Source organism: Channa argus, chromosome 14, assembly GCF_033026475.1.
Source record: "Channa argus isolate prfri chromosome 14, Channa argus male v1.0, whole genome shotgun sequence".
NCBI classification, from domain to species: Eukaryota; Metazoa; Chordata; class Actinopteri; order Anabantiformes; family Channidae; genus Channa; species Channa argus.
In genome coordinates, this window is record NC_090210.1 from 10964521 (window position 1) to 10990069 (window position 25549).

General features: G+C 39.4%; 1 protein-coding gene across 1 annotated transcript; it reads right to left on the reverse strand.

Moving 5' to 3' along the window:
• Positions 1-305: 305 nt before the first annotated feature.
• On the reverse strand, positions 306-24502 carry col6a1 (collagen, type VI, alpha 1). The gene is made up of 35 exons (XM_067528884.1): positions 24248-24502; positions 23499-23628; positions 23044-23244; positions 22801-22960; positions 18842-18955; positions 18730-18750; positions 17840-17860; positions 17691-17735; positions 17491-17544; positions 17329-17373; positions 17007-17033; positions 16872-16898; positions 16698-16742; positions 16529-16582; positions 15906-15968; positions 15756-15818; positions 15621-15674; positions 15500-15535; positions 15354-15416; positions 15073-15135; positions 13621-13683; positions 11992-12054; positions 11828-11878; positions 11711-11746; positions 11500-11562; positions 7120-7185; positions 5649-5684; positions 5292-5328; positions 5074-5082; positions 4819-4952; positions 4334-4443; positions 3442-3628; positions 3183-3357; positions 3039-3068; positions 306-2735 (listed from the first exon to the last, which is right to left on the reverse strand). Exons 1-35 carry the CDS (start codon positions 24327-24329, stop codon positions 2131-2133), a joined length of 3033 nt encoding a protein of 1010 aa, XP_067384985.1. The 5' UTR covers positions 24330-24502; the 3' UTR covers positions 306-2130.
• Between the last annotated feature and the right edge of the window lie 1047 nt (positions 24503-25549).

The following is a 25549-nucleotide window of genomic DNA, read 5'->3' on the forward strand; positions in this document are numbered from 1 at the left end:
AACAGAAAAGCAAAATGGTTTTAAGGTTTGCATCTCTTTTTGACCCAACACTAGCAATCTCACTACAGGGTAACATACTCATAACAATAACGCCAAAAATACACTGTAGATGTGCAAAATGTACAATGATTTTGTTTACCATATTAAAATAGTCAAAGATTTGCTATTTAGCACTAAACACAATGATCTACCATATCAAAGGACGGTATTTTGAAACCTGCACTACTAAAATTGCATGCCTGTTTCTCTCTTTAAGTGTGTGCATTAATATGTGTCTGAGAGTAGACAACAGTGAGCTGAGAAGCTTTGGTGTAGCAACCTTTATTGAAGGAGCTGTTATAACAGTACTGAGGTTATGTTTCCTCAGGTAAAAATATCTTCTTTAACAACATGGGTAGAGTCTGGTACACTGAGATCAATAGCACCACAGATAGTAACAACAGTACAGACTCTTGGCCACAGATGACAACGAAACCCAAAGTGTGGAATTTACATTTGAGGGGTATCAAAATTTGTGTCTGTTGACGTATGTATGTGTGTATGCGTGTGTGTGTGCGTGTGTGTGAGGGACTCACAGCTTGAGTCCTATTTCTTTTTCACCCTTAAACCATAACAGATGTTTTCACACTATAGTAATAAAATATAAAGGTGTGTATGTGCATATGTGTGTGTTTGCATGTGTGTGTTTGACCAGGCGTCTGCTGTACAGGCAATAAAGGATGAATTCTGCCATTAACACCAGAGACCCCAGCACAAATGATTATGGAACAGTCACCCAAGGCTACACATGAAAATTCCCCTCCCCACCCTACATATCTATATCTCTCTCTCTCTCTCTCTCTCTCTCTATATATATATATATATATATATATATATATATATATATATATATATATATATATGTAAAATATGTAGGCTACACACACATGCTGAGTCCAGCTGTTGAGACCTAATTAGAACGAGGTGATATGCAGATGGGTTTTGTTTGAGAGTCTGCCTGATGTCACATCCTGTTTCTTCCATCGGGCTGCTGATCAAACAGAGCTTTCAAGTGATGTCGAGTGTGAGGAATATGTTTTGACTTTCCCAGCTGATTTTTCAAAAATGCTTTATTGGGACTAAACTTAAAATAAATTTACTGAGTATGTGAGAGCCAGGCTTCCAGCTCAACAGTCATTTAGTTACAGAATTCAAAGAATTTGTATATTTTCAATGTTGGTTTGGTTGGTTATTTGGTGAAATTGGGACACTGCACAATCAACATCACTTGAAAGAACAGTAAGAGCTACAGAAAGTCCACATTAGACCATAAACACAAGCATTGTAGAATATCCGGTCCTGATGAGACGAGAGTGTAGCCTTGATGAGTCATTTCAAACTCACACTGGTTAGCTGAAGTAGGTCAAAGCTAATAGTAATACAGGGATGCAGAACACCTGAGTAGAAATCAGCCTATTGAAACTACAATATTTTAAACTTTAGTAGTTTCTAAGTTTAGATGTGGCCATTGTGATGGCATTCCAGGAGTGACCTCTTCTGAAATGAATCTTCACCCCGAATTATGCCTCCCAGGCAGCAATTCCTTCCAATTGAATCCTGTTACACTTCACCCAAAATCTCTCTATATAGTTCAGCACCATGACTTGGTTTATGGGTTAATGCAGGGATTCCCAACCCTAGTCCATAGGGACCCCTGCCCTGCTTGTTTTCCAATTATCCTTGCACTATCCACTGCCTGAATTTGATGTGTTCAGTCAAGCTAAATTTGGAAGTTACCATCTTGGACTAGGGTGGGGTGTGGGAAGACAAGGCACTATACTACTTGGATTTGACAGATGAAAAACAAGCAGGGCAAGGGGTCCCTGAGAACCAGTGTTAGGCACCACTGAGTTAATGCACCATACCTATGAGATGGAATTTGTAAACAGCCTAAGATGGTCAACTTTAGAAGCTCAATTCAGGGTAAAAAGTCATGAAGACATTTTCATGTTTGCCACACAATCATTTGTCGTATTGTGACATTTCTTTATAAAAGTATTCAAACAGTGTATGGTAAATGAGTGAGACTGAATATTCATAATGGGACTAAAAATCTAAAGTGTGTTGTTCCTGTTGTTCTGGAGCCTGCATTTAGCCCATGGCCACCCTGCGGGAGACGGTCTGGTAGAAGACCCCTCGAAGCAGAGAAGGGTAGTCTGGGACGCGTAACAGGTGGCGCTGGATGTAGATGTTGTCTTCCGGTCGGCCCCTGCTCACCAGTGTGCGCAGGTTGACCTCACTGACTTGGCTGCCAACAGCGATGACAAAAAGCTCAATGTTAGCACTTGACACATCACGAACACTATTCTCCAGCTCGGACTCAGTCACAGACTGAGATCTGCCATCAGAGAACAACACCAGCTTTTTCTTGCCTCCTGATGCATCCCCACGGCTGGGAAAAGTGCGGATGGCAAACTGCATGGCCTCTATCAAATTGGTACCATCGTTTTGGAAGGTAGCTTCTTCAATGCGTTGAGACAGCAGGGTCAAATTGGTAGTCAGGGCCTGTTCCAAGCGGGCTTCTCGGCTGTACTGTCCCACTCCAACTCTGACAGGTGTGTTCATGTTTCTCTTTGCAGTCAGGAAACGACTGGCCAATTGACGAACGAAGGTCTTGCTTGTTTCAAAGTTCTTCTGACCTACGCTGGCTGAACTATCCATCATAATCAAAATATTGGCACTTTCGCTGAAAGAGACTGCAACACAAGACACAATACATCTAATCAGGAATTATTTTCAGTGGCCCTGTAAATGACAGGCTAGATGTTTGGCAAAGGGCAAAACAACCAAAATAGCATCTATGCACATTTTATTCACTTCTACATTTTATGGTTTTACTTTTGTTGTTTTATGTTTTACCTTTAGTCCAATTTGTGTGTGAGAAATGTGAGGGGGTAATGTTGTAGTAAATGAGAAACTAGATCAACCGAGTTGAGAGCAAACTACAGTCTAATCAAATGAGAAACTAAAAGCATATACTGTAAAAAAGAAAAACTTACTGGGACATTTGTAGTCTGGACATTTCTTAGCTGAAAAACAAAACAAAACAGTGTTTCAGTCAGTTTATTTAGAGATGGCTCAAAATCTTTAACTGATGATAATGACCAACAGTATGTTTTTGTGTGCCAGTTATGCATGTTTACCCTGACAAATATTAGCAGTGAGGTTCTGCAGGAAGGTGTCATCCAGCAGTTCTGCAAAGTTATCCAGGATAAAGGAAAAGCCTGGTTTTTGGGGGTCATCTTTGCACACCACATTTTCGATCTGCTCTGGGTTTGGCTCACGGCCCGAGTAGTCCTTCACACCTAAACCCCCCACCTGGAGATGAGGAATGGAGGTGTTTAGGTCATGCAGAGACAGTTATCAGGATGTGACAAGACTATGCAGGCACATTTTACTTACCCGGATGTCTTTACCACAGAGGACGTTGAGGGGAACATTGTCTCTGGAAATATCTGACCGTCCGTCAGTGAGAACAAGAACGACTCGGTTTTCTTGTCTCATCAGATTGATTGTGTTGCTCAGAGCGAATTCAAGGGCTTCGCCTGTGTATGTGGCCTCAGCCAGCCAGTGCAAGTCTCTCACTGCCCTGTACATACACAAACACAAATTTCATTATACAATAAAATCTGAGGCTTATTAAAGTAATATAAGACATTTATAAATACACTGGAAGATTTGCAAACAGCCTTGAATCCTTCCTTGTCAAGAGGGAACCAATATCTTTTTCATCATCCATTACTTAACATACTTTCGGTTTGCATTATGTTTGCAGACAAACTTTAAAATGATGATAAAAGGATGCTTACAGTACATATAACGTGTTGTTAGTATTGTGAAACATATTTTAGTGTGAAAGAAATTCTAAATGATACAATGGATACAGACACAGATCTTTAATCTATTAATTTTGGAAATATGCATTTTACCATTTTATTCATTATTCTTTTAAACCATAATTTGTAAAATTGTTTTAAAATTAGTAAGATGAAACGTGTATCAAAAAAGCCTCCGTAGACTGTAAAGAATGTAGGAAAGCAATTTGGTAGGATTATGATCCATAGTACTGCAATACTAAAACACAGTGGACTTCCGTTCAAAATACTTGGATCCATTTTTATACATGAATATGTGCAGTTTAGAGAGGATGAAACCTGCTTCACAATGTGCATCACTGAAATCCAGCCTCAGCAGCAATGGTAATGCTGAATCATTATGAATCATCATTACACTTCACATTCAAAGAGCAAGCCACTGGAAAAGGCAGAGGGATGACAGATGCATGTAAACTCACTGTTTAAATTCCGTGAGGCTTTTAATGTTGTTGATGCCCAGTTGGACAACTTCTTGGGCTTGCGAGCCACTGTACTGGACTACACTCACCCTGGACTCATTAGCGGCAAACTGGAAAGACAAACATTGAAAGTGTGTTTTGGTCTGTGTGTGCTATGTCTATGTTGTTTTTTTTCCTGCGTCCCACCCATCCTGACTAATTATATCCAAACTGGAAGAGGAGAGTCATTGGAGAGACATAAAAGCAAGTTCCAAAACCATAGTCCATATCTTTCATTCACACTTTCTATTTTGAGGTTTGGTCTCATGCATTTCCTAACAATCCCCAAAAAAAACACTTTTAACAACATTGTTGTTCTGAACAAACAACACAGTCAACAAATGTCAAATATCAGTAATTCTGCAGAGGTTAGACAAAGACTGATAAATATGAAATACAGTGCTATTAAATGCAAAACCCAGGATTAATTCAGAGAATGAGAGTACCTTAACATGTTGGTCTTTAATCAGTCTGTCTATGAGAGTGATGATGAAGTCTTTGGCGAGAGCAAAGTTTGTGGCCCCAATACTCTCTGAGCTGTCCACAATGAACGCCAGATCCAGAGATGCACATTTACACTCTGAAGACACGTAAACACAAACACACACATACAGAAACACATTTACAAAGTACCACGCTGGCACTGGAGGATAAGAAACAGTTACAAGGATGACTTTCTTTTAAATTGTGTACAAACTTACCACAACAAGCTGCCAAGTGGTTAGAAGAGGATGAAAAACAAAACAAAGTTAATTGGCAGCTCAGGAAAAAAAACACAACACAACGTGTGTAACGTTCACATTCCTCAGGTTTCTATTGCATGCTTGACTAATCAGGCCCAGAGCCGAAAAGGACAAGGTGTTTAATGTAGACTACGTGTGGCTTCACTTCTCTGTTTAAGTGTGAGCGAGTAACTTACAACAAAGCTTCATGATGATGTCCAGAATTTCACATTCCTGAAGAATAAGGTAGAGTACATATAACAGCATCAACATCATTACATTAAATAACATTTAAACACAACACATGACCAGGTGCTCGACTGTGTCCAAGCAAAAAAAATAAAACATTAGCAATATTTTACTGAGAAGATTGGTCAGCTATAGGTTTTTGTGTTCAGGAAATTAGACATGTGAATTGGACTAAACCCTGAGTATCAGTTTCAGGTCCAAAACCCGCTCAGAATTAAGGAGGAATTAGGTCTAGTATTCAGATAGAATGAGGGCTGAGAAAGGGGAATGAGGGTTCACATTAAATGGTCTGATTTTATACTCACATCAGTTCCTGGTGGACCAGGAGGCCCAGGGGGTCCCTGATGAAAGACAGAGAATGAATGTGAGAAAAGAAGATATGCAGACTGAGTGATTCATCCCCCTGATAGATGTGTGTGTTTATCTGTTCCAAAGAACTGCCCAGGCAACAGCTTATCTGGTCTGACTTCAAGATGACAAAGACTCCTCGAAGCATCTATTTTTTTAAACTGGAATTGACTCTTTGGAAAACCATTACTACTTTGACCGCAAACATGAATCCCACAGTCACGGAACCCACATCCACACCCACACATGTTATGTGAACTGCTATCTTTCTGCAACAACTTCCACATCCTCCACAAATATATTGCCACAGTATTTTGCATTTTATTTCTTTCAGCAGCAGGAAAACTATGTGTTCTGTTTTAACAGACATTAACCTCAGTTTAAGAGCATTCTTTTCTTTCACAAAGACGCCAGCGTAGCTTGCACACAGACACTAAAGAAAAACAGAGAGATAGGGTGAGAGACAGCTGTTAATTGTAGACAAGAGCAACTGTCCAGAGAAAACATGACGTGAAATACTCATACAGAAATATGCAGAAAAGACACAAGCCAGAGGAGAAGCAGCAAGAAGACAGTAGGGAGGAGAGGAGGAAGATTAATGTTACTGAAAGCAGGGAAAGGGTAAAGTCTGAGGAATAGTCATGCCTTCAAACACACTCTTTGCTCAAGTTTTCACACAATCCAATACCACATGCATTACTTGCCAGTTGGTAAAAAGGATAAGGGGTTATGCAATTTTTTCCTTCTATCCCAGTGAGCCAGTATAAGTGATGCCATTTTTATGTCCTGGTACTTTAAATACTCAATAGAGCACCAAATGTGAACTAATATACAACTGAAAAAAGATTTTAACAAATACACAATTTATACGTTTGATATGTTTCAGCAAAATACTGACCCTTTAAAAATTATACATTCGTGAGCATTTTCTTAAGATCGACAGAAGTAATGAATAGTCTGCAAAAACATTGCTGGTTTTGGTGTTTCCAGAGGATTTGTTGTCAATAACAAAACTGTGCAACACCACAATTCTTTTAAATGAAAGAAAAGTCTAAACAATCATGTGATTTTTAGGAACTTACTGCAGCTGTAACAATGACTACAATCAAATTTGATGTTATGCCACTGATTTAAACATTAAACATAAATGTAATTTCAATTATGCAGTGTCTAGGCTACTCTAATATTACACTTGCAATGTTTAGTTTAAACCCAGGCTGTTAGATATTTATAAAAATAGTAAATTAACTTGAAATGTATGAACTTGCGTAATGTATGAATGTGAGAGTCCGTTAGGAAGGAGGGATTACTTTGCATTTGTGGACATCAATCCCTCCAGTGTCTCAAAACTGCATACACTAGCAGACAATGTGCACATACAATGTGCACATGCTGTTTTCTAATGCGCCAGCTCCATGGAACTCTTACCGGCTTGCCCTCACGTCCTCTGTGCCCTTTGGGTCCGTCAGGTCCTGGCGGTCCTGGTACATTGTTCTGTAAAAAGAAAAAAATAACATAAAAATTAGGAGACCCACACCTGTAAAAATTTTATCTATGTTATAGTGTTAGATGTGGATATGTCACATCCAAGGACTAACTAAAGTTTTGTCACTGGATCTAACTTGTATTAAAAAATTAATTAGGTAGGTAAATAATAAAAAACACGAAAGAGTCACATAGATCCAGGTTTTAATATAGTAACCATACATTAAAATAAATCAATAGTGTGTTTACCCAGGTTTCTTTGCAGTTAGAAAGAAATTAAATGTGAAAAGACCAACGGCTTTCCGCTTTGACACAACGGAACATGTTCCGCAAGTTGATATGGTATGAGTTTACGCCAGATGCCCTTCCTGCCACACCCTCCCAACCCAACCCATCCTTTTTTTTTTTGTCTGGGCTCGGGACCAACACCAAGGTGGCCCACTTTGGTGGCTGGGTGGGGCCACACCTAGTGGGGTGGCGATTCGAGCCTTCTGCATCCCAACCCAATGCTCTACCACTAAGCCACCAGGACATCTATGTCGATAGGGCAAAGGGTTACATTTGAAAAATTTAGTGAATAAATAAAGACTTATTTTCATCTGTGTGGATGGAGAACACTCCACACAACAATCTGGGCCTCCTAAATGAAATAGCAATGTAAAATAGAAATCATCAGCATAAAAATTTAACTTTCCATGGATTTTACTGAATTTACTTTACTAAACAGGGCAATTTACAACATTTACCTTGATATTACCCCAACTGAAAAGAAAATGTTTATGAGTGTGTTTGTGTGCATGTGTGTGTTAAATGATGGTGCATCTCAACAGAATCAAAACCACTACACAAACAGAAGTATAAGGAGTAAAAGAGTTCAATTTAGCTTAATGGTGGCGAGACTACTGTTGTTTTTTTCAACTGATCCAATGGCCAAGAAATCTCCAATATGTAATGTAAAGTACTGCCTGTTAAACACACAACCACATTTTTAGTCAGTATTTTACTATATTTCATCATATTCCACAAAGTTATACAGTATATCCTTTTTCTTATAAAAGTACTTCCAACATTGAGTAAAGCCTGTAAATCCATGTCAAATCTTAAACCCACCCCTTCTCTGGTTGCACTGGTGTCCCAGTGCAGCTGCAGGTTGAGAGAGCAACTAAAGCTCCAACAGCTGCTGCATTCTGACCCAAAGCTTAACACTATAAATCAGTTTAGAAAAAAATATCCTGGAAAATTATCATATCCTATCCTTTGTGTAACAACATCTATTTCTGAGGAAGATTGCTGGGCAGCTGCACAGAATTTCAGTTTATGTTCAAAGTGTGGCCATCTAAACATGTTGCAAACACATGCAGATTTTAGGAAAGGGACTTTTTAATGGACTTTTAAATTGGATTAGTTTTGGAAAGAGCTGCATTTTCTCTTTATCAAAAAACCAAATGTATAAAAGAAGGATTTCTCCCTGTACTTAAATCCTAATGGACCAAGTTAACTCTGGTCCAAAAACACTGATTGGTAGTCACATAAGTACTTATTTGCAAGTCAACCCGCCAGGCAGAAGAAAGATGAAGGGACGGCAAAAGAGCAAAGGGTCACTGTGAACTCACAAATCATTACAATACATCTTTGCTGCTCTTTGATCTGAGGTGACACACACCAGCAGATCTGCACTTCTGTCCAACAACAGTGGACAGATTTGAAGTAGAGGCAAAGAGAGAGGGTAATGCCAACCACCTGGCTTTGAACATACACACAAGCATAGCTGCTGTAAGCTTTCCAAAAGAACACACACACACACACAGACACAGGCATTTCCAATTACTCCAATTACTCAAATTCAAACACTCTGATGTAAAGAACATGGACCATACCATCCACAGATACACACACAAATTACCTTAATTTGATGGCATCATACTTGATAGCCAGATGTGAGTGTTTGTTGTTGAATACATTTATTATCAATCCAAAGCATGTTAGTGACATAGTCTAAAGGTCCGTCTCCACCTTTCTAGTCTTGTATACCCCCAGTCTATCCCCTCTTTTTCCCTCTGGCATGAGAAAGTACATGCAACTAAGAACATGTCTGCACAGTGTTTAAGTATGTAAAGAATTTATGAACAGTTGTTCAGACATAAAGGTCAGTGGCATTAAAATCCCATTACAAATATTTTAAACCTTGTCAACCAGTTTCATTTCAAGTCAAAGTCAAATCTGACATTTTTGAGGAAAACTTCCTAAGAGAAACAAGTGGCTGTTCAGAGACAAAAATATAACCACAAAGTTAAGAGACAGATGTGTGTTTCTGGGTAGAAATGTAATGTAAAAGTGGAATGTCATGGATTCTTTTCCACTGAGATACACAAAATATGGCATCTTATTATGTAGTTTACAAAGGACTTGTTCATGAACTGACCAATGGAACAGCAGCACAGTGAAGCTTAGCAATTTAATTTAGGAAAATATGCTAATTCGCATACTTGCCTTGAATGAAATGAGAAGACTTAATCCATTGTCATACCTGTCAAAAAAATCTTAAGATAAATACATGTAACTAGCTTAGTACAAAATCCACTAGCACTCTGACTTTTTAGCATAAAACTAATAATTAAAAAATAAAAATAGTTAAAAAACTATAAACATAACCCACATAATGCAACTTATTATCTGTAAATGTTTTCTATGAAATAAATTAGATTAAACGGGTTAATTAGTGAGCTTTAAAGGTGTTAGTAGGCAGATTTTGAACAAAGTCAGACTGGCTGTTTTCCAGTAATCTTTGTACTCAATTAAGATGACCAGCTGCAGATGGTAGCCATTTACCAGACCAACAAGAGAGTGGGAATAATCTGAGGTGAACACTAACTCAGCATTTTACAAGCATTTTACCCAAGTGCAATGTTGAGGTAATTGTACTGGAGTATGTTGCTTTGATTTCAATTGTACTTTTACTCCAATTTTATTTTACAGTTTTAGTTGCTAGTTACATTTTGCAGATGTAAAATCTCATTATAACATAATCACCTAATACATTACTGTGTGCTATTCTGAATTAATCAGCTCTCAGTACACAAGTTGTTAAAATCCGCTCCACCTTTTACCAACTGCCCTTCTTTTATTCCCCACCAAGTCTCTAATGGAACATAGATATTTGACTTTTTTTAAATTATTATATAATAAATAAATACAAATAATTGTACTGAACTTGCACATCTACGTTATCAACAGCAAGTACTTGTGTAGTTGAAGTACATATCAGAGTATGTACTTAGTGCTTCAATTAAAAAGGTTTACAGTAAATAAACCTTTAAAAAAAGATAAAAAGATAAAAATAAAAAAAAAATTGTGAAGATTCCAAAACAGCCTCTTCTAAACTCACTTGACATGTTTGCGTTGCTGACTGACACTTTATGACCAAGCAATTTATGAACACAGCTGCAGAATCGATTACAGGGGTTACGAAATGATTCCAGTATGGTTCTCTCACTACTCGAGAACAAGCAATTTAAAAGTGATTCTGTGAATTATAACGTATATCTAATCCTGCCCTGACCTACAGCTTGACAACATATTGATAAGTGGTAAACTGATCTGACAAGTCCAAAGCCTACAGGATGCAATTCTTCTTGAATAAAAGAGCTCAGAGTGCACAAGTGCTTAGATGAGAGAAACGTGCAAATCTTTAGAAATGTTTATGTGATGAAAAACTGACATTGGAAATGCAACAATTTCTATGTAAACATGACCAAGATGAAGTGAGAGTTCATCTTGGACTCAATACTGGCTCACGTAATGCACACTAAGAATCACACACATAAAGTTGTTGCAAACACACACACACACACACACACACACACTCTCACACACTCATGCACACAGCAAAGTAACGCAGTCCCTTCGTCGTCTCTCATTTCCTGGTAACCTTGACAACAACATATACACAGCTGCATCAGCTCAAAGCCCTCTTCCCCAATGACAGACACATAGAATGTGTTCAGATCTACTTAAGAATTCCAGCTGGAGAACAGAAGGAGAGTGTATGAGGGAGATGGATGAACAGAGACAAATACGGCCAATAATGTGATTCAGGTGCTAATGAAGAAAAACTAAATATAAAAAAATAAATGTACTAATAAACATTGTCAAAGGTTTTGAAAGACAAGAATAAATATATTTTTTTATATGTAAATAAGCCAATAAATGGTGACATTTGACTCACATCCTGTAAGTGCTTCCCACCAAGAACGGATTGAATGACAAAACTAGATCAAGAGTGAGAAGAACTCCAAAATGGAGACAAGTCAGAGGCAGACTTACGTCAGGGCCTGGATCTCCAGGATCTCCATCATCTCCTTTAGGTCCAGGGGTTCCCTTGCCACCCTGAAAGTCATACACCACACGTTAGGGGTTAGGGGAACACTAATGTTGGTGAACATCAAACCGATTTCCTAACATTGATATTACGTAAAATTTTTTGATAAAAGTTCAGCAATGGCCTGATAAAAAGGAAATTTCACACATAACCTACCGGCTCACCAGGATCTCCACGGGGCCCAGGATAGCCCTGAAAATGGGTAGAATGTACAAATTTAAATGCAGCAAAGTGTGTCATACATGACATATATCAACTACTACAAGTAGATACCTGGAAGCCATTACAACCTTCAGTGCCATTTCCTGGCATACCATCTTCTCCCTGAAATTAAGACAGAGATATATTTACAATCCCATACACACAAGTCCTTATGGCAGGACTTATGATGGATGGCACACATCTGTCCCTGCCCCCTCTATATCTCCCACACTTACTCTCTCCCCAATAGGGCCTCTGTCTCCTGGAGCTCCTTTGATTCCTCTCTGTCCTTTGGGTCCCTGTGAGATGAACGGAATTATAAGATTAGAAACATATGAAATGTTGCTTGTGTTTGCTGTGAAAGTAATGTGTGTGTGTGTGTGTGTATGTGTGTGTGTGTGTGTGTGTGTGTGTGTGTGTGTGTGTGTGTGTGTGTGTGAGTGTGTGTGAGAACAAGCTATTATTATGGGGACTTTAATCAGGTTACACATGACTTGTGGGGACAACATGCTGGTCCCTGTGAGGAAATAATTCAATTTTATTGTGACTCGCTTTAATAGTATGGGGTTAGGTTAGGGTTAAAATGGACACAATGGTTTTGGGTAGGGTAAGTCTCCAGGAAATAAATGTAATTTGGTTGAACAGCCGTGTTCTCAAGCCACAGACTGAGGCTCTGATTTGGCAACTCCAGAATATTAACATTTCTGTGGAGCTTTGGCTGTATGTTTGTTTGCAGTTCTCTTACAGACCCTATCCACGATTTTTATTTATTTTGGTATAATAATTTTATCCTCTCCCATCACAAGCCTTGCAGGGCCTGCTGCAATGCACAGTAGCCCCACAGCAGGATGCCTCCCCCACCATGCTTCACAGGGGTGATGGTGTGTTTGTGATAATGTGCACTTTTTCGTTCCTGCTGCAACCTAATAGCAGAAAACTCAATCTTTGCCTCATGACACCAAAGAATCTTTTTCCAGGCAAACCTTAGCTGGAATTTCATTGGATGTTTCATTACCAGTGGCCTTTTCTCTGCCACTCTCCCATAAAACTTTGACTGCTGAAGAACCTGGGAGACATTTTTCATCTGTCCTGTCTCTCCCATCTCAGCTGCTGAAGCTTGTAGCTCCTTCTGAGGTGTCATAAGTGTCTTGGTGGCCTCTTCCAATAGTCTGTTTCTTGGACAGTCATTCAGTATTTGAGGATGGCCTGCTCTAGGCAAATATACACCATGGCTACAGACCTTGAATTGATTAAAGTCAGATTTAACTGTACTCCAAATGATATTCAGTGAGTTGGAAATATTCATGTATCAACTGACTTTTACTTTTCAAACTGGATTATTATTTACCAGTAACTGGACCTTCCATATACAGGTGTCTTTATACTACATCCCTCTACACTCAGGTGATCTTAATTTAACAAACTGTGTGACTTCTAAAATAATGTAGGTTAGTTACTTAGATTATAGATTCAGTCACGTTCAGTCACTTAGCAACCATCAGACAAAAGTTCAAATACATCAGTTTCAAAATGTTTTTTCTTCAAATATTCTAAACTAAAACAGAAGAAACATTTAAAATATATTTGTATTTAAGAATTTATAACTCAAATATCTGCTTTATCAGTTTATATGGGTGTAGTTGATCAGATTTGATTTATAGTGACAGACAAGCCACATCGGATTCTGATTGAAACAATATTAAACCCTGGCTGGTGTGTCGAAGTATATGAAAATTTTTCAGTTTCAGGCTCACTAATTTGAAATGAGAAAATGTTGGACAAAAACACAAATATGTCTAAGTGTTGTAAGCATACCTGCATACCCGTGCTTATAATAATTAGTGCATGTGTTTGGCTGAACTCACCTCTGGTCCAGCTGGTCCTTCGTCTCCTCTGTAGCCAGGAGGCCCACTTCTGCCAGGCTCGCCCTGGAAAACAATGACACTGTTAATGAAACACTGTTGGGTATCCACTACCGCACTTGTAAGTCAAACATGAATACATTTATTTTTACAACAAAGATGTGACTTTGTTTATTGAGCTTATTGTCTACTGCTATTTTAACATTTTTGCCTTAATTATTATATGTTGGAATGGCATTGTACTAAAATAACTATAACTCTAATCTGCCTTAATGTAATTATTTCTGTGTGTAATAATCTTTAAGCATGAGTGTCACATGCTGAGTGGGTTAAAAATAGCCACCACCATAGCACTATACTACATCAAAATATAGTTGTTAATTAACTTAAAAAACAAAGCACTTTAATTAGCAAATAGATTCCCATTACTAACGTTTAAAAACTCACTCAGTTTTTCCTATATAAATTCAACACCCCTAACAATAGAAGAGTAATTTATTTGTAGTCTTAGCTTAAGCCAGGTAAAAAGACCCAATTTATGTCATCGGGGTCTGTTTATGGTAGTTATGTAGCATACTTTGGCACAAGGACATAGGAGGCGGGAATAAATAGCTGAATGATGAAGTTTGATAAAACTGAGAAAAAACATCTAAACCGTAAAAGCATTCTGATTGTATATGTATAAAAAAACAAAAACTGTGGATTTTTGTGGAAGGCATTTTTGTTTTGCTGAGCTTTTGGAGTGTTTTCAGTCTCTGCTACACTAAGGTAAATCAGTGCTGTATTTATCTATGTACTGGACACATAGAGCTCTTCTCTCCTCTCATTGCTCACCTTATCCAACTGCTCAGTTATTCCATGTTTTCTGTTCAAAACTGTCCCTCACTTTTGACTTTTTTCTGCTCTGATGAGGAAAAGAGGGAACGGCCAAAAGCACAAAAGAGCCATTGAATGTTCTGACATCACGGAGGTTACCACAACTAACGCTCGTAATGTATTATTATTATACTGCCTAGTTCCTTATTAAGAAAACCATACTGAGGCTTTGGCTTGAGCAAATGGAGAGAATAACTGAGTCAGAGGGGAAAGAGTGAGTGTTAATGTTCCCAGGAGGAGTAAAAACTGAAAATGAGCGAGGGGACATGGGGCATGCAAGAGTGGGCAGTACTCTGGGGCAGCGGCCAAGTTCACCTCTGATTAAGCTTACTGTACACTCCCTTAACAAGAAAAATCTATGGGCACATGTGCACGAGTGCTAGGAAACATGCGCACTCTAAGGCACAAGTTCCTACTCAACTGGAAAAATAGATTCTGCCAAACACAGAAAGTGGGTGTTTCATTTTTGGAGGCTACTCCAGAAAAGCGACACTACCTGCTACTGAGCAGTGCATGTAGCTTCTGTTTGTGCCGATTTGAATCTGTGTGTGTGCTTTTGTTTGATTGTGTCTGTCTTACAGGGGCTCCGTTGGCACCAGCTGAGCCCTCCCTCCCTTGCTCGCCACGGGGTCCTGGCTCCCCCTGGTAAGGAAAAGAACAACTTGATGAAGCAACAAAAAAGCAAAAAACAAACAAAAACAAGAAACTAAAATACAATAGAAAAGAAATGCACATGGAGGCATTTTATCTGAAATAAAGTTAAAGTCAGTAGGAGCACATAGGCAATAACATTAGTCTGCTTCCCATGATTTTCTAAAGAAAAGGAGGAGGTCTTCACCATTACCCTTTTCATCACTTACTGGTTCTCCCCTTGGACCTCTGTTTCCACGGGCACCTTGCTCCCCCTTCTCTCCAACTTGTCCCTAAAAAGGGTTTAAGAGCTATTAACACATGTTTTGGCATCTCACAAACACACATTGTTAAAGTCAATATTAATCCTACTTACTCCCTCGCCGGGATCTCCATCCTGTCCAGGAGGGCCCTGAAACATAGAAGTATATTATGTTGGGCTGCTAAACTTTCCAAAGATAACATTTTTGGTGTTGTCCAGTAGCTTTATCACTTACATCATCACCACGTTCTCCTTTGTCCCCATCAGGTCCACGAGGGCCAGGAGCACCCTGTCAAGAGCCAGATATCAGTGCATGTATCTGAATTCATGCTCAGAACACTGTTCTGTGTTTTGCGCTGTATAGAATTACCTGAGGTCCCAGTCGGCCGTAGTTTCCAGGCCTGCCAGGTTCACCATTTCTTCCACCATCTCCCTAAAAAAAGCCCAAAATATCTCATGACAGATCACCAAAAGGATTTCTAAACTTCCTGCAATCTAAGAGTATTGTCCAAATCTTAACTTTTGCTCCTTTCTGTCCATAAGGACCAGGGTCTCCTTTTGGTCCAGGCTCTCCCTGCTCGCCCTGGAAACAGAAGACACAGAAACAATTTCACTACTCGATACGAAACAATTAAAGCCATGACACAAAATTTTGGAGGCTGCTCTGCATACATGCTCATGTGTTTTTGTTTGCACAGGGACTCTGGAGCTTCATTTAAACAATCTGACAGGAGAGAATGTAAACGAGGCAGTGATTAAGAAGCTGAGGGTCTCAGTCTTTCTGCCCTGGGGACTCTAGGTGCAGGGTGTGACAAGGGCTGCACATTCCTAAACATGCTAAACAAGGCTAATGGCTAAACTGTAAACAATCTGGCTAAGCCTTAGGGCTTATCCAAGAGTGATAAGATTTTCAAGAGGGAAATGAAGATATAAACACACAGTCTGTGTTTGTCCAGCCACCCATATCTCTGAAAGACAGTGTATTTGCTCGCTTTAATGCAGATGTCAGTGTGTTAACATCTAAGGTTTGGTTTCCATCTGGTCATGATTCAACCTGTGTGCAATGTGTGACATTAGTGTGGGTGTTGCTCCAGTCAAGATCTTAAAAGTAGGATTATTCTGAGACAGAGATATACAACTCACGTCTGGTCCAGGGGATCCTTTACAGCCGGGAAGACCAGGGAAACCAGGTTCCCCCTAATGAAGAAAACAGACATAAAATAATCGTTTCAATGACGTTATCTCTTAAAAAAGTAAACAAATCAAACAGCCATAGCTGCTATACGGATTGGATGTTGGCTTTGTAACTCACCTTACGTCCATCAATCCCATCATTACCACCTTGTCCTTTGTCTCCCTAAGACATAAAATCAAATACAGTAGATAGAAAGATGAATAAAAGAGAATAAAAGCAGACATTAACCATCGTTTTTCATTTGACAGCTAAAAAAAAACCCTGATGATGGCACAGATGAGACCAGCTCACCTTGTAGCCTTTGTGTCCTCTTTCACCCTGCAGAAAACAGATAACATTGGTCAGCCATGGATTATACCCCACAGAAACTACAGTATTTTGAATCTTGTTAAAAGCAAATGTTATACTTGTGCAGTCTGATATTACCTTTTCTCCTCTATCACCACGGTCTCCCTGGAAACAGAAGTACAAATATCATTATTACTTGCACAATATGCAGCAATGATAAGTATAGTGATAGTACAAATGTTGTGTTGCCCCGGTCAACCCATTAATTTAGCTTACAAACATCAATGAAAAAGAAAAAAGTTGTTGAAAGAAAAACTAGGTTAGGTATCAGTCATTATTCACAGCTATTGTGTGCGTCACTGATGCTACTGTTAAAATTCTTAAAGCATCGAATGATTCATAACCAGCAAGTCTCCAATGTAAAAAACACGTCTTGTGTTTGGTTGGTCGTGCACTCTACCTTCATTCCACTGTAACCAACAGGACCAGGATCTCCAACATTACCCTTTAAAACAGTTAAAGGAAATCATTTTTATTATCAGTGTGCTCAGTGATACATTCAAGGGGATGTGGTAACTTTTCTATCCATGTTTTGATGATGACAATGGTGGAGTTCACCTACAATGGCTCCAATATCTCCTTTCTCTCCTGGCATTCCTGGTCGTCCTATTTCTCCCTGTAGAGAGGCAAAAGAACAACAACAACAAAAAAAAAAACCACAAGCTTGATTAGTTTAAATGTTTGAATCCAAATTTTCCTAGTGCAACTGATTACACTTGGTGACAAGTTTTCTAGAATCAAACACATATAAAATAATCACACCTTAGAGCCACCTTCTCCGTCTTCTCCTTTGGGCCCCACAGGAGCCTAAAGATTAAAAAGAAAACACAACCAGTGAATAATTTGCTAAAAAAAAGTTAATTCCAAAACATTTCAAATATCAGTAATACTGTAATAAAAGCCATACTTACGCTGCAATCATAAGAGCAACACTGAAAAAGATAAAAAAGAATATTAACACTTTAAAGAAGGTTTCTCTGTATGTTTGATTTCAAAGACTACAGTAGATATTGTGACTCTGTGTTTTCTAGTCTGATCTCAAGTAAAATCAGCTAAATTTAACCTCAGAATGTTCCAGAAAACTGCCAGATAACAGATTGGACAAATTGTCAAATGTTTAATGGTTGCAATGGCTTTGTTGTGGATGCAAAGTCAGCTATAATCAGGACTCTCCCAGCAATCTTAATTTCCGTTATATGTGCCCATTTTATCTTCCTGTGCCTGTCCTGACTGACCCCTACTTATTTTGTGTGCAGAGGCTGGTCCTAAGACTGAACCAATAACTCAGGAACAAAAGAGTAGGAAGGAACAATCTAAGACACACACACACACACACACACACACACACACACACACACACACACACACGCACACACACAGAATAAACATTTTAACCCAATTTCACTTTAAAATTTAACTGCATGATACAAGCAGCTCTAGTAGCCACAAAGTAACAAACTTTGCAAAGTACATAAATCTGATTTGTTAACAATTTTAAGCCATTGAACCAATATACAGGACAACAATTTGTCTCAACTCAAGTTGCATAAGCAAAAAAAGCATAAACAAGTCTGCTGCAGTAATGTTTGATTAAAATACAAACTGTAAAAAGCCCTAATATTTATGGTGTTTATTAAACATGTTAAAGAGTCCAAAATATGAGCAAAACAAACTGTTTCCTGTAATATAGTACTATAGACAATACTATGCAACATACTATGCAAATATACAATTACTATGTGCTATCTGTAAATTTAACTGTAGTAAGCAAACCTTAAAACAATATATTTAAAAAACATACCATATCCTTTGTCTCGTTTGTCTGAAAATATGGAAAGAAAAAGTATTAGTTTTAAATCCAAAAGTTTTATTCTGTTTATAGAGAAGAGAAGAGAAAAGAAGAGAATACATACAATCATGTCAATGATTGTTCGAATAGTTTTAATCTTGGTGGATCTGGAATCGTCTGCAGCGGTGAAGTTCTGTCTATAGGTGTGGTCTGTGGCAATAATTGACAGCCTGGTGTCCTGGTAAGACAAAAACACAAACAACATCAACTACAGGCCTAAAAAATAGCAGTTTTGTTTGGAGGGTTCCAGCCAATGCTGTTGCTGGTCCTCCTGGTATTAGACATAAAAGATATTATCCATGGTTAGATTTCCATGTAGAACATCGAGAACACAGTAATTTCCCACATAGGACTTGTTTAATCAGTTATGCACTGATGTGATTTCTGTTCATTGTTTAGCATCACACTGACATTTCGGTCGCGTTTCTTTCTTGTCTGACTTCAGGCTTCAGCCCACAGAGGTTATCGAGTGCGAAAAATTGATTCTTACATTTTGGCAGCAACACACATAAATGAATGAATATCTTAAACTACTGGATGGTTGCTGTCCCTTAACCATGTGTGTTCCTTCAATATAAAACACAGAATTGTGTAATCAGATTAAGAATAAATATGGTGCTGTATATGGGCTGTGCATCTGTGTCTGTACATGTCTTGTACATTGTCTTTTTGAGGACTGTGTGACAGTTTTAAAAAGTAAAGACATGTCAGTTATTTTAACTGGGCATCAGTTCAATTCCTTTAGTGTTATCGTTGTACTTCAATAAACTTTCACTTCATTTCTTTTTATTTAATCTAAATCCATTTATTCAATTTCTCTTCATTTTATTTTACTTGGAGGCATTTTTATTTTATTTATTTCACTGTGCTGCACTTCATCTCATTTGTCTTTACTGTAGTTTACTTTCCTGCAATTTAATATAGTAATTTATTTCAGTTTAATTTGCATTACCTTATTCTATTTGCTTAACTTTACATGACCTTCCTTTTCATTCTTTACATCTTTGTTACTTCTATTTACCACTATACAGGTGCTGGTCAAATAATTAGAATATCTTCACAAAGTTGATTTATTTCACTAATTTCATTCAATATTACTTAAGACCAATACAAAGAAAGGATTTTTAGAAATCTTGGCCAACTGAAAAGTATGAACGTGAAAAGTATGAGCATGTACAGCACTCAATACTTAGTTGGGGCTCCTTTTGCCTGAATTACTGCAGCAATGTGGCATGGCATGGTCGATCATTCTGTGGCACTGCTCAAGTGTTATGAAAGCCCAGGTTGCTCTGATAGTGGCCTTCAGCTCTTCTGCATTGTTGGGTCTGGCATATTGCATCTTCCTCTTCACAATTTTCTATGGGCTAAGGTCAGCGAGTTGGCTGGCCGATCAAGAACAGGGATACCATGGTCCTTAAACCAGGTACTGGTAGATTTGGCACTGTGTGCAGGTGCCCAGTTCTGTTGGAAAATGAAATCTGCATCTCCATAAAGTTGGTCAGCAGCAGGAAGTATGAACTACTCTGAAACATCCTGGTATACAGCTGCGTTGACCGTGGACCTCAGAAAACACAGTGGAGCAACACCAGCAGATGACATGGCACCAAACCATCACTGACTGTGGAAACTTTACACTGGACCCCAAGCAACGTTGATTCTGTAGCAGTCCAGTCCTTTTTGTCTTTAGCCCAGGCGAGATGCTTCTGACGCTGTCTGTTGTTCAAGAGTGGCTTAACACAAGGAATGCGACAGCTGAAACCCATGTCTTGCATACGTCTGTGCGTAGTGGTTCTTGAAACACTGACTCCAGCTGCAGCCCACTGTTTGTGAATCTCCCCCACATTTTTGAATGGGTTTCATTTCACAATTCTCTCCAGGGTGGGGTTAAACCTATTGCTTGTACACTTTTTTCTACCACATATTTTCCTTCCCTTTGCCTCTCTATTAATGTGCTTGGACACAGAGCTCTGTGAACAGCCAGCCTCTTTTGCAATGACCTTTTGTGTCTTGCCTTCCTTGTGCAAGGTGTCAATGGTCATCTTTTGGACAACTGTCAAATCAGCAGTCTTCACCATGATTGTGTAGCCTACAGAACTAGACTGAGAGACCATTTAAAGGCCTTTGCAGGTGTTTTGAGTTAAATAGCTGATTAGAGTGTGGAAAAATCCTTTCTTTGTACTGGTCTTAAGTAATATTCAAATTTTCTGAGATACTGAATTTGGGGTTTTCAATAGTTTTCAGTTATAATAATCAAAATTAAAAGAAATAAACACTTGAAATATATCAGTCTGTGCGGAATGAATGTATACAGTTTCACTTCTTGAATGGAATTAGTGAAATACATCAACTTTGTGAAGATATTCTAATTATTTGACCAGCACCTGTGTAGTATGTATGTATGTATGTACGGAAGATGCATGTACAGAAAACAAAGTCCAGGTGATTAACACCTACTCCCTCATGGTCATGGTACCCCGCTGACATTATAAGATTGCCAAAAGAGGAGATAGAGGCCACTGACATCAATGACACCAAATGACATCATCCTTACAATGCATGAAGGGTTTCACCCCAAATCCAGCATCCTGAGAATGTACATTAAGCGGAAGGAAGGAGGCTAAGGATTAGTGAGCATCAGAGCCACTATCCAGGTGGGAAACAACCAAGATCCATGATTACATCAGGAAGATGGCCCCATGTGATGATGTGCTTAGTAAATACCTCGGGGAGCAGTAACCAAAGAAGCAAGCGAAAGAAGAACAGGAATACTCATGGAAGGACAGGTCCCTGCATCGTATGTACCACCATCAGATAGAAGAAGTGGCTGATATAAAAAAATCCTACCAGTGGCTGGACAAAGCTGGATGAAAAGACAGCACAGAGGCACTAATTCTAGCAGCACAAGTACAAGATCAATAGATGGCGGGGTCTACCATACAAGGCAGAGTTCAAGGTGCAGGTTATGCATAGATGCCCCTGAGACAATCCAGCACATATAAGATGTTAGCAGCGAGGGCCTACTTGAAATGCCATAACCAAGCGGCTGGCAGTACGGGCTGAAAGTTCCAAAATCAAAATGGGACACACCTCCAAAGGTGGTGGAGAATGACAGAGATAAGATCCTATGGGATTTCCAGATACAGACTGAAAAAACTGGTAATGGCCAACCAAGCCGTCATAGTAGTTGAGGACAAACAGAAGAACAAGGCTGTAGTGGTAGATGTAGCAATTCCAAGCAATAGCAACATCAGGAAGAAGGAACATGAGAAGCTCGAGAAATACCAAGGGATGAAAGAGGAGTCAGAAAAAATGAGTGAAGTGAAGGCAAAAGTGGTACCCGTGGTAATAGGAACACTGGGGGCTGTGACCCTGTTAGCAAACTGGGAGAGTGGCTCCAAGAAATTTCAGGAACGACTGCTGAGATCTCTGTCCAGAAGTGTGCAGTCCTAGGAACAGCTAAGATGCTGCGCAGGACCCTCAAGATCCCAGGTCCCAGCTTGAAGGAAGGAATAAGACCACCCCAAATGAAGCGGCGAGTGGGGAATTTTTTTATATAATGTATATAGATTTAGAGATAGATAGATAATTTATATCACTGTGTATGACTTTTTACTTTTGTTTTTCCTCATATTAATTTGCTTTACTTTGCTTTATCACTTCACTGTACTGTGCTTTACTTTACATTATCTTTGTTTAAATTCACATTAACTAGAGTCAGTGGTAACAATGCTTTTGGCACAGTGAAACCAGCATCGCACAGAGAAAATGTGTTTTAAAGTTCAGGTGAAGTTAATGTGGAATATAAGCAGTATTGTCAGTATGAGGTTTCTATTTGTGAGTGAGAAACTTTATTTTCAATGCATTTCATTTACCCTTAAAAACTTACAGAGTAGGCGTTGGAGGTTAAGGTTTTTGGGGTTTGGGTTAGGAGCTAATTTGGAATCAATTATGCCAAAGCTGGTTCTCACCAATATATAGGTTTGAATCTGTGTGTGTGTACGCGTGCCTGAGTGTGTTTGGTACCTCCTGGTCAGGTAAGATGGCAACAGCAAACACTTTGACTCCATGTTGCCTGGCTTCATTAGCAGCTTCCTGAATGCCTCCACAAGGCTCTTTGTAACCAGTGACAGGATGGCCATCAGTCACTACCACAATGTATTTGTTCTCATGGTAGCGGGAACCCCTGTACACAACCAACCACTTAGGAATAACATCACAGCTTGCAAGTATTAATCTGTAAAGTGTTTATTTGTGACATATTATTACCCAGAAAGCAGTTCACCAATACCCTCCCTGATGGCACAGTCTGTGTATGTGCCTTTGCCGATGTATGAGATTCGATCAATGTCGTCCTTCAGGGCCTGGCGATCAGTCCTCAAGTCACTCAAGTGTCGTACAATTTTGATTTCATCACTGTAGTGCAGCGCTCCAGAGTTCCACGTCAGAATGCGGTCACATCGATGTCGCCTGGTTACACAGAGGTGTTTAGTGGAGTCATTGTCATCTAATAGTACACCATTAAAATCAAATATTACATTATTATAGATTAAACTGCCAAAGCATAAACAACAGAACCTGTAACTACACTGTACAGTGATGTCACATGTGATCTTATTGTGCATCACATGATAAGATGGTAAACAGCAGGACATTTACTAATAGCGGATGTTTCTACCCTACTTTCATAACTCAAGAAACTCTTGCGTTTCTGGGTATCTTACATGTCCTTAAGTTCATCTATGAAGCGCTTGGTGAATTGTTTGATCTGGTCGATGTAAAAGTTAGGAGGGCTCCTTCTGAGGGCAACACTCTCAGATGTATCCAGTACGAAGTAAAGGTCAACAGGACACTCTAAGAATTAAACAAACAAAGATGGCTGTTAGCAAATATAATGCATTGGAAACACGCACACACAGACACACAGACACACACACACACACACAATCACAATGACATACCGCCAAAAAGTCTAGGAACCCATCCATCCATCTTTAAAACTGGAAGTCTGATCCATATTTATACAGGTAGATTTATGAGGTGCAGGCCTCTGTCTGCTCATACAGCGGCTGTCTGCCAACATCTCTACATTTAACCTGCTCTGAAAGTTGCAGGGAAGCAGGAAACAAGTTTCATTACCTTGTCCATATTTATCACTTTGACATCCACGGCAATAGTGGATCTCAGTCTGCATTATACCCAAAGCCTGTTCGTGCCCAGTAAAACAGTCAAAGTGGGGTAACACAAAGAACTGTTGAGGTTAGTCCGTAATCCTCTGATCTTATCCGCAGTTGTCATTGCGTCTCTGATGCTGATTTGCAGGCTATACTTCGGGTGGAACAGCTAAAAACTGAACTAGCTCCAAACGTCACCTCAGTGCATTCAGCCACAGAAAGAACACTTTACATGAAACATAGGGCAAAAAAAGTCACATACTAAAACATTTTCTTGTAAATTTATTCGTCAAACTTACCCCCAAACTTGTTTTGTCCAGGCGTTTGGGCTCCAGCCAGGAAAACGCACAGCAGTGCAAGGAGAGCTCTGAGAGTCTCCATGATCAAACTGCAAGCAAATGAAAAACTAGAAAATAAAACACCCCACTCCCCAAAAAACTAACAACGAACCTCTTCGACCCCCAATCCTTTAAACCGATTCAGCGAACTTTACGTGATCCAGCGCTGTCCGAGGCAAGATCCGGAGCGCGCAGAGGAGGACCAGAGCGCAGGATGAGGGAGGAGATGGAGGGGTGGAGGAAGGGGAGGAAGAAGTTCACGCGCTTTTCTAGGGATGGTGCGTTGGGCCAGAAAAGACATACACGAACCAAACGCTTACACAAAAGATATGCTTCCATAAATGGGGCCCGCAAGGATACGAATGCCCTGAAATAAACAACAAAGCTGATGACTTGTTAAGGAGGATCCCCTGGGCACTGATTTCTTACTTTCTTTACAGGATAGTGCATGTAGCAATTCCATATTTAAATTATTCCCACATAATAAAATCAGAGTATAGTATAATCAGAAATCTCAGAAAGCTTTTTTATATTTTAGTTCTAGAACCTATCCCCATAAATGCCATATAGAAAACCAAGACGTTAAACCATGAGAAGATAGTGGTGTATTTCTTTCAAGCTTAATTAAAAGCAGCTGAGGAGAATCTTGGAAGCATTTTTTATTTGCTTTCCACAAAAGTTCTTTGGAAGATGGGGGTAGGGGAGTTTCAATACATCTGGTTCACTTCAGCATCCAGACCAGACTCGAACATAAAAGAGATTAGAGGAAGGGGGGATGGAGGAGCAGTTCTTTACTCCTTCTGCCTTGGAGACGGGAAGAGACACAGTGCCATCTAGTGCTTCTCAGGGGCTGACTTTTGAGGGGACTTAGGAAAGAGTTGGGGGGGTTCAGCGAGGTACTTTCATGGAAGGTTGGGAGGGTGTGGCATGGAGTGTTCATTTGGCAAGGTGTTGATGGGGGTGGCTGTTTGGAGGTTTGCTGTGGATATGAGTGTGTGTGTGGGCGATTGCAGGGGAAGTTCTGGCCTGGACTCAGAATTTCCACTGAGATCACTGTTTCAAGAAGAAGCCGGAAGGGAGGGAAGGAAAGGAAATAAGGGACAGAGGAAGGGATGAGGAGAGAAGGGGGGACATCTGGTAATGATCTGTATTGGTAATGATCTATTTGCAAGCTCTCATACCAAATCTGTTGGATTTCTGGCAGCTGTTCAGATGTGTATAAATTGTGATGCATGCATTTTGAGATGTCTCTATACCCAACTT

What these genes read in the sequence shown, in the direction of transcription:
- col6a1 (XM_067528884.1), bottom strand. Translation starts at nt 24,329, where the DNA reads ATGGAGACTCTCAGAGCTCTCCTTGCACTGCTGTGCGTTTTCCTGGCT. An exon ending in GAGGTCCAAGGGGAGAACCA is followed by an intron (nt 15,136 to 15,353) that starts GTAAGTGATGAA and finishes TTTCCTTACCAG; the next exon opens with GGGGAGCCAGGACCCCGTGG. An exon ending in CTGGTGCCAACGGAGCCCCT is followed by an intron (nt 13,684 to 15,072) that starts GTAAGACAGACA and finishes ATTGTTTTCCAG; the next exon opens with GGCGAGCCTGGCAGAAGTGG.